This window comes from Macroventuria anomochaeta (assembly GCF_010093625.1).
Source record: "Macroventuria anomochaeta strain CBS 525.71 unplaced genomic scaffold BU25scaffold_5, whole genome shotgun sequence".
In the NCBI taxonomy this organism is placed as follows: domain Eukaryota; kingdom Fungi; phylum Ascomycota; class Dothideomycetes; order Pleosporales; family Didymellaceae; genus Macroventuria; species Macroventuria anomochaeta.
Window position 1 is genome coordinate 234,924 of NW_022985366.1, and position 13,656 is coordinate 248,579.

The 13,656-nt window shown below is 54.1% G+C and overlaps 6 protein-coding genes across 6 annotated transcripts; 2 read left to right on the plus strand and 4 right to left on the minus strand.

Annotated features, from left to right (window-relative positions):
• Positions 1–57: 57 nt before the first annotated feature.
• On the minus strand, positions 58–2,876 carry BU25DRAFT_437592 (uncharacterized protein). Its single transcript, XM_033709012.1, has 3 exons — positions 2,540–2,876; positions 2,438–2,472; positions 58–2,386 (listed from the first exon to the last, which is right to left on the minus strand). Exons 1-3 carry the CDS (start codon positions 2,547–2,549, stop codon positions 281–283), a joined length of 2,151 nt encoding a protein of 716 aa, XP_033565209.1. The 5' UTR covers positions 2,550–2,876; the 3' UTR covers positions 58–280.
• Positions 2,877–3,003: 127 nt separating this feature from the next.
• On the minus strand, positions 3,004–4,127 carry BU25DRAFT_488472 (class I glutamine amidotransferase-like protein; the record flags this gene model as incomplete). The annotated part of the gene is made up of 3 exons (XM_033711353.1): positions 3,004–3,563; positions 3,610–3,836; positions 3,899–4,127. The coding sequence occupies 3 exons, from the start codon at positions 4,125–4,127 to the stop codon at positions 3,273–3,275; spliced, it is 747 nt and encodes a 248-aa protein (XP_033565210.1). The 3' UTR covers positions 3,004–3,272.
• Positions 4,128–4,777: 650 nt separating this feature from the next.
• On the plus strand, positions 4,778–6,322 carry BU25DRAFT_418668 (MFS general substrate transporter; the record flags this gene model as incomplete). Its single annotated transcript, XM_033707889.1, has 2 exons — positions 4,778–6,049; positions 6,104–6,322. The coding sequence occupies 2 exons, from the start codon at positions 4,778–4,780 to the stop codon at positions 6,320–6,322; spliced, it is 1,491 nt and encodes a 496-aa protein (XP_033565211.1).
• BU25DRAFT_407589 (uncharacterized protein) lies at positions 6,314–7,365 on the minus strand. The gene is made up of 2 exons (XM_033705579.1): positions 7,239–7,365; positions 6,314–7,130 (listed from the first exon to the last, which is right to left on the minus strand). The coding sequence occupies exons 1-2, from the start codon at positions 7,271–7,273 to the stop codon at positions 6,479–6,481; spliced, it is 687 nt and encodes a 228-aa protein (XP_033565212.1). The 5' UTR covers positions 7,274–7,365; the 3' UTR covers positions 6,314–6,478.
• Positions 7,366–7,724: 359 nt separating this feature from the next.
• On the minus strand, positions 7,725–8,479 carry BU25DRAFT_360801 (30S ribosomal protein S12). The gene is made up of 3 exons (XM_033703678.1): positions 8,091–8,479; positions 7,935–8,035; positions 7,725–7,884 (listed from the first exon to the last, which is right to left on the minus strand). The coding sequence occupies exons 1-3, from the start codon at positions 8,452–8,454 to the stop codon at positions 7,813–7,815; spliced, it is 537 nt and encodes a 178-aa protein (XP_033565213.1). The 5' UTR covers positions 8,455–8,479; the 3' UTR covers positions 7,725–7,812.
• Positions 8,480–10,333: 1,854 nt separating this feature from the next.
• On the plus strand, positions 10,334–12,950 carry BU25DRAFT_418671 (HET-domain-containing protein; the record flags this gene model as incomplete). The annotated part of the gene is made up of 2 exons (XM_033707890.1): positions 10,334–10,616; positions 10,666–12,950. 2 exons carry the CDS (start codon positions 10,334–10,336, stop codon positions 12,948–12,950), a joined length of 2,568 nt encoding a protein of 855 aa, XP_033565214.1.
• Positions 12,951–13,656: the final 706 nt, after the last annotated feature.

A 13,656-nucleotide genomic window follows, 5' to 3' on the forward strand; every position in this document is an offset into this window, starting at 1 on the left:
GCGCTAGGACAAGAACATTGAAGCGATGAACAGAACGAATGTACAGCGATGAACATTATCGAATGTTTGATTGATATGATGTCCGTAGTATAGCAACACTCCATCATCTGCCCAACAGTAGAGAGCCGACGGTCCTTCCGCCGTCAAACAAGCGCCGAAGCGCCGTCAACACCATAGCAAAGAGAAACACGCCAAACCCCTACCTCATTCTACCGACTCCAACATAAACGCCATCGCAAATGCAAACATCCCGAACCTCTAGCCTCCGAGCTCGTGCGCTTTACTCATCCAGACTCCCCATCTTGCTCCTCGCCCTCTTCGGACTACTCGCCCTGCTCCTGATCCTCTCCCTGCTATCAGTCCTGGACAGCAATCCGCCCCGATCAATCGCATTCAGCGGCCCCAGCCCTAACCCTTGTCCCGCGCTCACCAGATCCGCCTGCCCGGATGTACCGAAGTAGCCAGGAGTGAGCGGCTCACTCGTCTTGATCTGCGGCGTCGCCCAGCCACTCGTTCGCCCGACTCTCGACCCCTCCGAATCGTCGGAGAAGTGGCGGTCATCATCTGAGGAATCGAGGTACGTTTCTTCGAGCTCGAAGCCGTTGTGCGACAGGCCGTCCTCGCCGGCGTCGACGCGCTCATAGTCCTGTCCTGCGCTCCCGCCCAGCCCGAAGAGCTTTGAGGGTAGGAAGCCGCGGCGCTTGCCTTTGAGGGGCGTGTGCGTTTTGCCTGGTTTCTTTTTGAGGAGGGAGACCGCGTACTGCCGGACGAGCGCGCGTTTCTCCTTGCCGAGGATGATGCTGAAGATTACGAGCACGATTACGAGAAAGACGAGGAGCGCGGGTATGCGAGACGGGTATTCAACGAAGAGCCTGTGCCAGTTGTCGTCGTCCAGTGGGTCGTGTTGCCATGGGAGGTACGAGCCGCCAGGGTATTGGAAGTCTTTCGGTATGCCGGGCTCATTGGAGCCGAAGCCTACTGCGAGCGCTTTCTCGTCTGGGGGTGGGACTTCAGACGATGCGTAGAGGACCATCTTGCCCAGAGTCCAGGATACTTCTACGTCGTTGATCTTGTTGACGGCTTGGAAGGGGTCGAGGAAGCCTTTCTCTTTCGCGTTGTCTAGAGCGGCTTTGGTGGTGTTCTTCGCGTCGGGGAGCGGTTCTATGCCCACGCGTGGCACGCCGATGCCGTCGTGGAGCATGTTGATTATCCATGATGCCTTGAAGCATACTTCGCGTGCTTTCTCTTCGTCGACCTTCTTGCCCCATTTGCCTTTGTCTATGCCGATCTTTATGTGTTTCCAGTCCTGGTTGCAGAACTCGCTCACGCGCTCTTGGTACGTCTTGAAGTCGTACGCTTTGTCCTCGTGCTTGTCCTTGAAGATGCCATGCGTTGTGTGCCAGTACTCCGATACGCCTACGAAGTGGTTGACATCGAAATCGATCGCGGGTACGTGCTGTCCCTTCAGCAGACAAGGCTCGTCTAAACACTCCTTCTCCTTCTCCAGCAAGGGGAACGTCTGGTGTAGACACTCCTGGAACTTTCCAGTCCCGTGTAGCTTCGCTGCGGCGGCTTTCTCATCCTCATCGTCGTCGTCGTCGCCGTCGTCCTCGTCGCTCTCAATGAGACTCCCATCTTTTGTGACCTCGACCTCTAAGCCAGCGGGTAGACAAGGGTCTGGCAGCTCGTTGGATGCCGTCGAGTCGAGAAGCGCCTTCACGTAGCGTTGCCGCGCCTGGTTGACACCGAAACCCAGCCATGTCGTGACAAAAACCCTGTACTCCAGCGGTGTCCCGTCGACGGTCCGCAGGCGCATAAGCGTCAAGTCGTTCGCATGTTTCTCAGCTTCCGTCGCATTCGGCGCGAACGCAATCTGCGCAGACGCCCCGCCCATATCCAAGAACCCGTACGTATTATGACCTTTCCCGTGCTCGTGGTCCTGCGGCTTGTCGAATCCGCCCAGCAGGTAGTTCGCCGCTATCCAGCCGTACAAGCCCTCTGTCTCGCCCGGGATGACCTGCACGTGGACGTCGCAGTCGGGCAGCTGGAATTTTGTATTCTTGTGCGCGTAGTCGCAGACCTCTTGGAGCACCGCTTTCCGCTGTGCGGCCGGCAGCATGCGCATGCCCGCCGTCGCGAGCAGGAAGAGCGGCGTATTCGACACTTCGTCGGGCGGCATGTGCTTGAGCGCATGGCTGAGCAGCTTGGCGAGGTGGTCGGGCCCGACATCGTGCGGGTGGTCGGCGAAGGTCGAGATGCCGGGATGGATCTTCTTAGTCCACTTCTTGTCTGTTTCTAGGACGGGCAGGGCGTGCGATTGTGCGTCTGTTGCGCCCTTGCGCGCGACGTCGCTGTTCAGCCAGCGGTAGATGTGGACGCGCGTCCCCTTTGCGCCGTTAGCCAGAGACCACGACTGCTGCACTGAATGTGTACGTACGGAAGACCCAGCGTCGAGGACGACGCCGTAGCGCCCTGCAGCCCAAGCCTCGTCAGCGTACTGCGGAATGTGCGGATTGCAGGGCGGATTGGGGTTGCGTACACTTTCCCATGGTGGAGGGCAGGGGTCCAGCAGCTACCAGCAAGAAACCATGCAGCAGCAGCGCAGTGTGTTACAATTCTACAGTGTCGAAGACGCTATGTGCGGCGCGGCCGGTGAAGGTGAAGCAAGGCGGAGGGAGGGTCTAACGAGCGTCGTGGCGGAATTGGTCGTCTTTCGAGGAACGTTCGAAGAGGCGTCGCAATCAATATCCTGGGGCCGCTTTCGACGATCCACCACACCGTTGGAGACAGACAGCTACCGGACTGCCTATCAAACTCTACGCTAGGGTTTCGTTGCCCTCGCTACAAGGGCACCTTTCACCAACAACCAAAACCTGCTCGTATCGTCCAGCTGATAACACGCCGGACTGACAGACTTGGAAGAGGCCACTCCACGTCACGCATCACGCATCACGCTGCACCCCACGCCCCCCCCCCCCTCCCACCCATTGTGAAAGCTTGTGACACGAGGGACGACAGCCTGGTAACACAAAGGGTCCTCCGGTGCTTCTTGGCCTATGCCGCTTTCTGCAGTACTTCCGTCTCCCCACCCGAAAAAAGTGCATGTTGTAGTGCCTTGATAGTGTTTCGTTATGCTAAGCAGCTGGGGTCCGGTCCTGCCATGACCTCACACTCCGACATCTGTCCTGGTCTCGTAAGCCTCGGACGTCACGTGTGTGGTTCTTGAACTTTCTGCACAAGCCCAATTGCAGCAATGCAGCTCAGTGTACAGCTCAGTCCTCCAGCAGGAACCTCAAGAATGCCTGCGCGATGATAACGCCGTCGTGCCTATCCCCCACCCTGCTCAGCGCATCCCTCGCCTGCTCGTCCTCAAAGATACCCTGCTCGGCCCTCATCTTGACGAGTCGGCTCACAATTCCCTCATGGAACTCCGGATGCCCTTGCACCGAGATCAATCTGCCTTTTTGGTACATGCCCTGCGTCAAGCAGCGCGGTGATGCGCCGAGCTTCTCCACGCCTTCTGGGTACTCGAACACAATGTCTTTGTGCATCTGATGAATCGCCTGTGGCAATCAGCATACAATACAAGCACGAGGGGATTTGACTTGCCAGGGTGTCTTGCTGAAAAACCTCCTTGCCCTTCGCTGTAAGCTCAACAGGCAGCACCGAGATCTCCCACCCGTTGTCGCTGCGACCGACCTTGACGCCCATAGCCCTTCCGAGGATCTGGTGCCCAAAACATACTCCTATGATGCGCACACGGTCCTGCTCCAACAACTTCTCTGTGAAGGAGACGAGCTTCAAGATCCAAGGCTCGTTGTCGAAGGAGTTGTGTTCTGTGCTCCATCAACAAACGCTCCTCGACACCCACACTCTGAACATGGCGCGTTGCACTCACTCGATCCACTAATGAGCACCGCATCGATATCCTCCACATTCGGATACTCCTGCTTGGTCACAACTTCAAACGCACTCAACTCCAGATCTCTCTTCGGATCTAAGCCGAGGCCCTCAGCGGCCTTCTCAAGCAGCGTGCTGAAGATGCGGTCATACGCTCCATACAGGGCGACCACGTCTGGCGGCGGGGTATCGCACTGGAGAATCGCTATCCGCAATGGTGTCTTCATGTTTGTGTGTGTGAAGTTTGAGAGCAGAAGTGTGAAGCACGTGGCCTTTGATAGTCGATAACGAGTCACGACTACGCAGGGCGGCGAAGCTCGGGAGAGTTAACTTGATGCGGGTCAAAGCGTCGGTAGAGGTGCCGCAAGGGCGGCTTGATCAACATTCAACGCCGATGACGCTCGTTGTGAGTCGTGCTTCCTCTTCACTCCTTTCGCAATCAGCCCTCGTCTTGGGTTGAACTTTGAACAGTCAAGTTGGTGACGTGCGTTATCGACATGCCATCCCCTGCGCATGCCGGTGCGACATCCGGCACTGGACCCTCGGAGCGAACACCCCTTCTCGCATCACCAGGACTGCGCCAAGAGGACCCTGTACCCATTCAAGAGGAGAATGTTCTGGCTGCGCAAGAAACAGGACAGGGTGGACAGGAGGTGCCGCAGTTTCCAGAGCTGGTCAAGACGATCTCCACTGCGGAAGCTGAGCATCTTGTGAAATTTCAGAAAAATGGATTGTTGGAGGGCGTGCCCGCTTGGCGGTTTAGATTCGTGTTTGGTGGTATATTGATGGGATATTTGGTAAGTCCAATGACGACTTTTAGACTCTGAGAGATGTGATGAACGTTTGTGAGTTTGGTGCTGATTTGTCAAAGGTTGCAATGTTCGACTCCACTCTCATGGCTTCCTCGCACCCAGTCATCACATCCTACTTCCACGCCTCTAACTCAGCATCATGGCTTTCCACAGCATTCCTGCTTACCTCCACATCGCTCCAACCACTCATGGGACGTCTCTCCGACACCATTGGTCGTCGGCCATTGTATCTTGGAGGACTTGTCCTAATCTCAGCAACGACGGCATGGTGTGCTTTCGCCCAATCCATCGGCTCCTTCATCGCCGCACGCGCCTTCTGCGGCATAGGTGCCGCCGGCGTTCTCTCGATGGGCAACGTCATGACCAACGACCTCGTCAGCATCGACGTCCGCGGCACGTATCAAGCGTACATCAATCTCTTCTACGGCGGCGGCTCGGCTTGCGGTGCAGCGTTCGGCGGCTTCTTGTGCGATAAGCTGGGCTGGCGTATGACCTTCGCCATCCAAATTCCCGTCTTCATTCTCCTCCTGATCAACGCCTTCTTCACCACGCCTTCCACCCTCGGCCCCAACCTGCATGCACGCTCAGGCCTAGGCATCCGCGATGCAATGCGCGGCTTCGATATTGCCGGGTCCATGCTCCTCACCGGCTCCGTTGCCGCTCTTATTCTGGGCCTGAACCTCGGAGGCAACGTCTATCCCTGGAAACATCCTTTCGTCATTACCTCGCTCGTTGTTGCTGGCGTTGCAGGCTCCGTCTTGATATATGTCGAAAAGCACGCTAAGAGAGCCGTCATGCCCCTCCCCATGCTTTTCAGTCGACCGCGCGGAAGTCTAGTATTTAACAATTTCTTCGCTGCGCTCGGCATAAACACCATCCTCTTCAACGCACCGCTCTACTTCCAGGCCGTCAAACTCGAATCCGCTTCCCTATCTGGGTTTCGGCTCGGTGGACCCTCTGTTGCGCTGACGATCTGCGGCGTAAGCTGTGGATTCATCATGACTGCCACCGGACGGATGAAGTGGCTCATCATCGTTGGGACCTTGTCGATGCTTGTCGGGAGTGTGTGTTTGAGCGCTATGTGGGACGGCATCCCAGCGTGGGTGGCGACTGTCTTCCTCATTCCGTCGAGCGTTGGGCAGGGTTTGTCATTCCCAGCAACATCACTCGCTGTGCTCGCGACGAGCACGCAGGAAGACCAGGCGGTCATGACGAGCACGTTGCTTCTGTGGCGCAGTTTGGGCGTTGTGATGGGCGTCTCATTCAGTAGTTTGATCTTGCAGAATGCGTTGACTGCGTATTTGAACGCGCTCGTTACTGGAAAGCATAAGGATGAGGTACGCAACCGCTGGTCCAACGACACTCAAAAGCCGACGCTAACATGGCCGTAGATTATCCTTACTGTCCGCAAATCGGTACGAAGTATTATCGATCTCAACCCAAAGCATCAAGCTCAAGTCATCGAAGCATACGACCGCAGTCTGAAGGTTACTTTCGTCTCCACGATCGTAGTCTTCGTCATCGCAAACATCCTCGTCCTAGCCATCAAACTCCCAACCCTAAAGAAGAAAGACGTAGACGAACAAGTAGAGGAAGCTGAACAGCAGTGAAGCATACCCCGCTACATACCTTTGTCCTCAAAATACAACAGAGGTGGCGCCAATGCACAAATAACATCGTAGACAACGTAACACAAATCGGACGTGATCGTTACATACACAACCCACATTCACGCCTTCCACCTTCCACCTTCCACCTTCCACCCCCTACCAATCACTCGCCGTCTCAGTAACCCATTGCACTGCACACTCCCCATGGCAATACCCCCTACACTCCCTACTCTTCGTCACCCTCGGCGTAGCACTACACCCCTCCACCGTGTCCAGCGGCACCGTCGTCGTACTCAAGACAATACAATCCGGGCTCGCACACCCCAACGTATCCTCGGGACAAGCATTCGTCCCGCTCACAGTGTGCGTATAGCACGGTCTGCTGGGCGTCGGTTTAGAGCTCGGCGGCGGGGTGAGCGTGGTCGTTGACAGAGACGGTGGACCGGCGCAGGATGACACGACGGTCCAGGAGGTAGCGCATCCCGTGGGACACGCGGTTGGACAGGGCGCATACACCGTATCCGTTGCCGTCCGGGTGCAGCAGCTATCCGTGATGCACGGCTGCGTGATGGTGGAGAGTTGGAGACAGGCTGGGCGGATGCAGGTCGCGGCGTTGAAGGTGCAGGATGACCATGGTGCGGGCGTGTCGACTTGGGTGCTGAAGGATGGGCAGTGACGGGGGGCGAGCGTGGTGGTGGTGATTGTTGTGCGGATCACGGTTTTGTAGGTGCGAGTAACTGGAGTAGAGGCGGGGCAGGTTTTAGAGGAGAAGGGGGGCGTGTAGGGTGGGATGGCGAGGGTCAGTGTGCTGGTGGTTGTCAGTGACGGGATTGAGTCTTCTTTGATCTTGTGTTGCCCTATGAGCGTGCGAAGCCTGGCCGAACAAGACGTGTTACGATAATAAGAAAGGACGTACCAAAAGCTCAGGAGCAGAAATGAGATATACATCATGAACTGTTCGTTATGAAGCGACCGTCTGTATGCATCGTGAGCGTTTGTCCAGCGTCCATCTTTATGCTCTACCACCTCGTATGAATATTCTCTTCCTAGACTACAACATTGCTGATCCGAGGGATGCGAAGTACGGTTATGGTCACGAGCTTGGAGTGAGGGGTTCACGTCGCTGGCTTGGCAAGTTTGTGTCACACTCATTCGTTTGCACCCTTGGGATGTATGAAGGGTCTCTTGGAGGTCGAGCTGAGCTAGGATGCAACCAATCGGCTGTTGGGTGGCTTTCCAACGGCCATACAGAGGATGACGCTTCCCTAAAGACTATTGTTACTATTTCGAGCGCCTCGTGGGTTGGTTTTTGAACTCGACGTTGTGAGGGTCCTTGTTCCTATTATCACTGCTGTGACGCAATCTCGAGTGCAGTAGCGTTTGAAGCTCATTCCATGAAAGTATCAGCGCAGCGCGTAGCCGCTTTAGATTCGAACGCCTTTGATGCCAAACATATATTACACGAATATACACTTCTGTATGCAGCTCGACTATGCCGCGGCGGCCTTTGGCTTCTTCGTTCCGTACTTCGATCTCGATGTGATCCTGCTACCGACACCTCCCTATGCTGCGTTAGCCAGGACAAACGTCCAACCTCTGACGTAACACGCACCAAATCCAATGCTCCTCTAACCAGGTGGTACTTCACACCGGGACAATCCTGCGCACGCCCTCCTCGTACCATGACGACCGAATGCTGCTGCACATTGTGACCTGCCCTCCTGTCAGCTTATAGTCCTCATACCTCCCAATCCTGGCTATGACGTACCCTCTCCAGGAATGTATGCTGTGATGACCTTTCCTGTGCTCAATCGCACCCTAGCAATCTTCCTCTCGCCAGAGTTGGGCTTCTTGGGCTTCGTTGTGCCGACCTTCAAGCATACGCCCTTCAGCTCTGGTCTGTTGGCAAGTTGTGGCGATCGCAGCTTTCTCGCCCTCTGTGCTATCCTTCCTTGTCGCAGGACCTGGATCAATGTGCATTTGTTGGCTCGTGACGCAGGTGTAGGGCCGAGGGAGAGGCCAGCGAAGGCATTGTGAAGGGGTGTGGCGACGATGGAAGGTCGCGCAGCGATCAGGGGTGATTGCGCGAAGACTGAAGGCCGTATGAGGCGTCGAAGGAACTGGACAGGCATGGCGGCGGCGATGTTGTGGTTCAATTGTCGCGGTTGACAAAAGTTCGAGATGCAGCGCGATTGAACGGAAGGTGGTGGTCTGTGCACTTCACACTTCCTCCTCGCTGCACGAGGCAAGTGCATAAGCCATCCTTCACAATCCTCAATTACTCAACATATTCACGGTAGAAACGACGGCCATAATCGTTCAGATTCACGATTCTACTTAGTGCGCTGTCGTTTTGCATTCTCACTGCCATCATCCTCGGTCGCTTCCAGCGTCACCGTGTTGTTGAGTGTCTTTTTACGCTGATCAAGCTCTTGCCTGATGCGACCTTCTCTGTTGAGACCTTCGTACAAAGCCCAAGCAGCCAGTGTCTTTGCGTCTCTGGCGCCTTCTTTCCAAAGATCTTCATAGTCGACTACCCGCAGTGTGATCATCTCTCCCTGTCGCTTCTCTCCAGTCAACTTGCCTCGAAGATCTTCGATTTCTTGACGATCCAACTCCTAACACATTGTCAGTCATTACTTGGGTAAGAAAGATCTTTCGTAACCATCTCACCTTTTCCCACAAAAATATTGGCATGAACTCATCCGAGCCACCAGGGCTGGGATACATTGCGTCTTTCAACGACGGTTCCGCCATATCAGAGCGACTTAGCGCGAGCTTCGTCAAATCAATCAATTCAGATCTCGGCAGCGTGAACCCCGTCTCTTCGAAAATCTCTTTCGCAGCCGCTCCACTGAACTCTTTCTCATCGTCTATCATACCAGCTGGTATCTCGACAAACTTCAGGCTGCCTGCGGGCACCCGCGGTTGCTCTGTCAAAACCACCCATCTCTCGTCTCTTGAATCCTTGGGACGCAGGATCATCAACATTGCCACGCTTCCTCCACGTAAAAAGGCAATGCCAGGAAGCTCTATGCCTTTGGCGTTCCGGATGACAGCCTTCAGCTTCAGGAAGCCTATTCTTTGGCCAAACCAATCGACTGATTGTATTGTAACCGACTTCAGAAGATACGGATCATTTCTGAAGTCATGGTCTGGATCCGTGTATTGAAGTTCCAGATTGGACTGCAGCGTACTCCTCCAAGTCTTGAAGGCGGTCCACTCCAGAAGCTGTTTCTCTGTAATGTTCGGAGCAAGTGTAACGTCGACTTGCTCTCGAAATCCGGCGAGCTTAAACGTTGCCATGGTCCCCAAAACTCAGATAGATTTGCAAGGAATGTCTCCACTACCCAGGATTGGAGATGTCGTCGTTTGTCGTTGAGAATTTCGTTGATCAGAGGTCCGATGTTGACATTTACAAGGTTGGAAACCAGCACCTCGAAGCCTGCACGACCGAAACATTAGCTGTAAGCGCTAGGGTTGGGGGCCGATCCGGTTTACTTATGTTGCACCGCATGGGTTATGGCGTTGGCGCTCACTGTGCATATCGACGAGACCGTGATAGGCTAAACACCCTAGCTTCGCCTCCACACCTACCATGTTAGACCAATCTTGCAGCGCCCGTAGCTTCCAAACCAGCTGGGCGGCGGCAGGTTCGTCATCGATAATTCCGCTTTGAATGAAGCAAATCTTTCGCCCTGCATTTGGAGAGCTCATAAGATCAGGCAGGGTGGGTCTCCAGTCAATTTACCGTTCATCCTTTCATCCCGAACTTACAGGCCTTTGCACGCTACTCGCGATCGATTGTTGCTTTCTTTAGCAGAACTCGTTACAATGCTTTGCGATGTCTGTTTTCGCATGCTTCGAGGACAGGACGGCAGGGTGTGGAAAGGCACCTATGACCTGAATTTCAACCATCATCCAGACTGGAGCTCCCTTCATCGCTCCGCAGAAATGAATTGTGGCATCTGCCGGGTTCTGCACGAAGAACTACGATCGAAGTTGGACGCAATGGTAGCGACCTCGACCGTGGACATCAAATCCGCACACACACCGAGTCCACAAAGTCAAGGAGCGCAAGATGCCACGATCAAGGATGACACCATCAAAACTCCCCTTTCGAGCAGTGTGGGACCAAGATTGTTTACTGCAGGCTCGAGGGACCCGCAGTTCAAGATCGAAGCGATGCTATCAGTGCTCCACCACGCAAGAGTAAAGGACCTCTATCGCTTGGATTTCAAAATGCGATACGACCGTACCCGATGCAAACGAACGTTCATTTTGCAAAAGAATGGTAGGTCCTCCTTTGTTTTGCATAACCTTAAGCTCACCTTACCATCAAGCTTCCAGTGATCCACCTTTCCGAACACAACTTTCTCACAACACATCTTCCGATGAAGTGTACACTTTGGTGCTGAACTGGATGGCAAGGTGCACTCGAGAGTGCAAATCACACTGCAGATATGTCGGGCAAGAGGCACCTAGATGGTATCCTGCGCGGCTTATCAGTCTGAAACAGCTCAAGAAAGCGGACTTATTCAATTCCAATGCCAAAGACAAGAGCACAGAGGCTCCGGATGTGAAAGTCAACCTGGTCGAGACTAAGGAGTGGCCAAATCAGAGACCTTCAGACAATGTCCGATACGTGACACTCTCTCACTGCTGGGGCCAGGGCGTTACGGACCAACACAAGCTAACATCGCGCAATATCGACACCTTAAAAGAGGGCATAAGGCTCAGCGACCTCCCTCAAACCTTTCAGGACGTGATCACTTTTTCAGCGCGGTTACCTCGAGTAGGCTATATTTGGATCGACTCCCTTTGCATCAAACAAGGGCCCGATGAGCAGGACGACTGGCTAAAGCAATCAGCATCCATGGACAGAGTCTACAGTGAAACATTCCTCAACATCTCTGCTACTCATGCATCGGATAGTCAAAAGGGGCTGTTCAGACCTAGGATACCAGAGCTCCTGTTAGAAGATGAGATCACGCTCAATATCGAAGGCCTGCCTGGCGCACATCCTCCACCCCCAGAAAATGTTGTACGAACAGCTGCGCCGCACAGTCTGTCCATGGGCCAGAAAATCATACATCTCTTGGGAGTGCGCTGGCTTTTCCGCTATGTGTTCATACTGCTTCAATCTCTCCGAGGCAGACTGGGAGTCTTGTTGAGTTTGGTACAACGATTCTCTGTCCGAACAAAAGCACGGGCTCAGGCCGGTAGTCACAATGAGGTAGGTGCACCGCACCGATCAACTCTTGGAGCAGGCATTAGCGCTCTCAGACGATCCAGTACGAAAGTCGGGGTTCTCAACGCGTTGAAGCGTTCTGGTACCGGAATAAGCGATGACAGCGACACAACGACACCAAAGGCCGAGGCCGAACGCCACAATTTGAAGCGCTGTACGATTCTGGATGCATCCTTCTGGTCCAACCGTGTCGACAATGCGCCCGTGAATCGAAGAGGCTGGGTACTGCAGGAACGACTTTTGTCGCCTAGAGTCCTCCATTTTTGTCACGACCAGGTGGCTTGGGAGTGTTGTGGGTTCGATGCTGCAGAAGGTCTGCCTGAAGGCATGCCGAACTTCCAGCTCACATCCGGGGGAATTATTGAAGAAAGTCGCTTAAAAGGACTCGACATTAAGGACGGCGCGCGTCTGCGCAACATCCGTTTGAATGATTACAAGGAACCGGATCCACAATTGCGTCCTGAAATCTACGCCCTAGAGCTCTGGCGCCGTATTGTGGAAGTGTACACCAGAACCGCCATCACGAACTCGGAGGACAAGCTCATCGCTCTATCCGGTATGGCGAAGCTGATGGATGAGAAAATGGGCTCGAAAGATGCTTCTTTCAAATATGCCGCCGGTCTTTGGAATGTGCACATTGAAAGTCAGCTGCTCTGGCAAGTGGAGCCGGTTTGGCGAGAAGTCGACGAGACATTCGACAACGTGTCCACATCTCCCGCAACATACCGTGCCCCATCATGGTCCTGGGCCTCTGTAGATGCACATAGAGACCACGGCATCACGTACGGTGATATCACTGACAAAGATCTATATATCAAGGTCGAAAAAGTTTCGATCAATCCTCGCACCATGGACAACGTTTTTGGTATCGTGGAAAGCGCACGCACCTATATCGACATGTGGTGTAAGCTGCGCAGAGCTGTACTGTATCGCAAGAACCCGATCTCCAAAGGCAGATTCGGCTGGCGCCTGGTCGATCGCAAGGGGCTTGACACCAAAGAACATACGAACGTGTACCTTGACTGTCCATCTGACAACGCCCACAACAACATGTTTGGTACCGACCATGAGATCTCGCGCGTCTTCGTCATTCCTGCTGCTAAAGGCCCTCGTATTGCGTCTGAAGAGAGCAAGTATCTGACATGCCTACTTGTGCAATGGCTGCCAGGTCATGAGGCGGGAGCTGCTGTCTTTAGGCGTATCGGAATCACGAAGCTGAGCCCTTGGGCGGACAGTGAGGCACTGGCGAGACGCAAAGATGAACAGGGTAAGCTCGTGGGTGATTTCAAGATTTTGGAGATGCTGGAAAGTGATGTGAACATGCCATATGAGAACTACGATCCTGTGAACGGCAAGCACATGATTCGTCTCATTTGAGCTGGCTGCCGAGGGTTGACAGAGGCTTGCTCCCATATTAGGATCAAACGACGCTGTCAGATTGGAGAGATTGGGACTCATTACCTGCAAGTTGGATAGGGCACACAGCGAGCCCAGTCTCCAGAAAGCTCGTCACGGGCCCAGCCGCTTGGAAACACTAAATATTAGTGGATGACAGCCTAGTTGCGGTTGACATGCATCACCGCACATTATCCTCGAACCAGTAATCAAGCCCGGCAAGTGACCTCCGCTTCAAGTCACTTATCATAGGCTATTTTCTTGGATCATCTTCCCACTCCCACCATCTCGTCCGGGCTCGCCGACGCCAGTTCCTTGTGCAACAGGGTACCTTGTGCGTCAACATTGTAATCGATATAGTTCTCGTAAAGAAATCTTCCTGTACCATCCTCTTCGTCATACAACATGGTCTGCGGGGTCTGCCATGACATGCTCCGCTGGCAAGCTGGTCGAGCCTGGAGAGGAGCTTACGACCTGATATACAACTTTCCTACGCAAATTGAAAATCTACATCAACAATCTATCCGACAAAATTGTGGCATCTGCCGCGCTCTGTGCGAAGGGATCCAGGAACTCGAGCTCAATGCAACGGACGAAGTCACAGGCCGGCTAGACTTGTTTGCATTAGTTCCATGAGATTCGGAAGTGCCTCTAGGGAGCAATCGTATCGCAGACCTTGCTGGAGCCA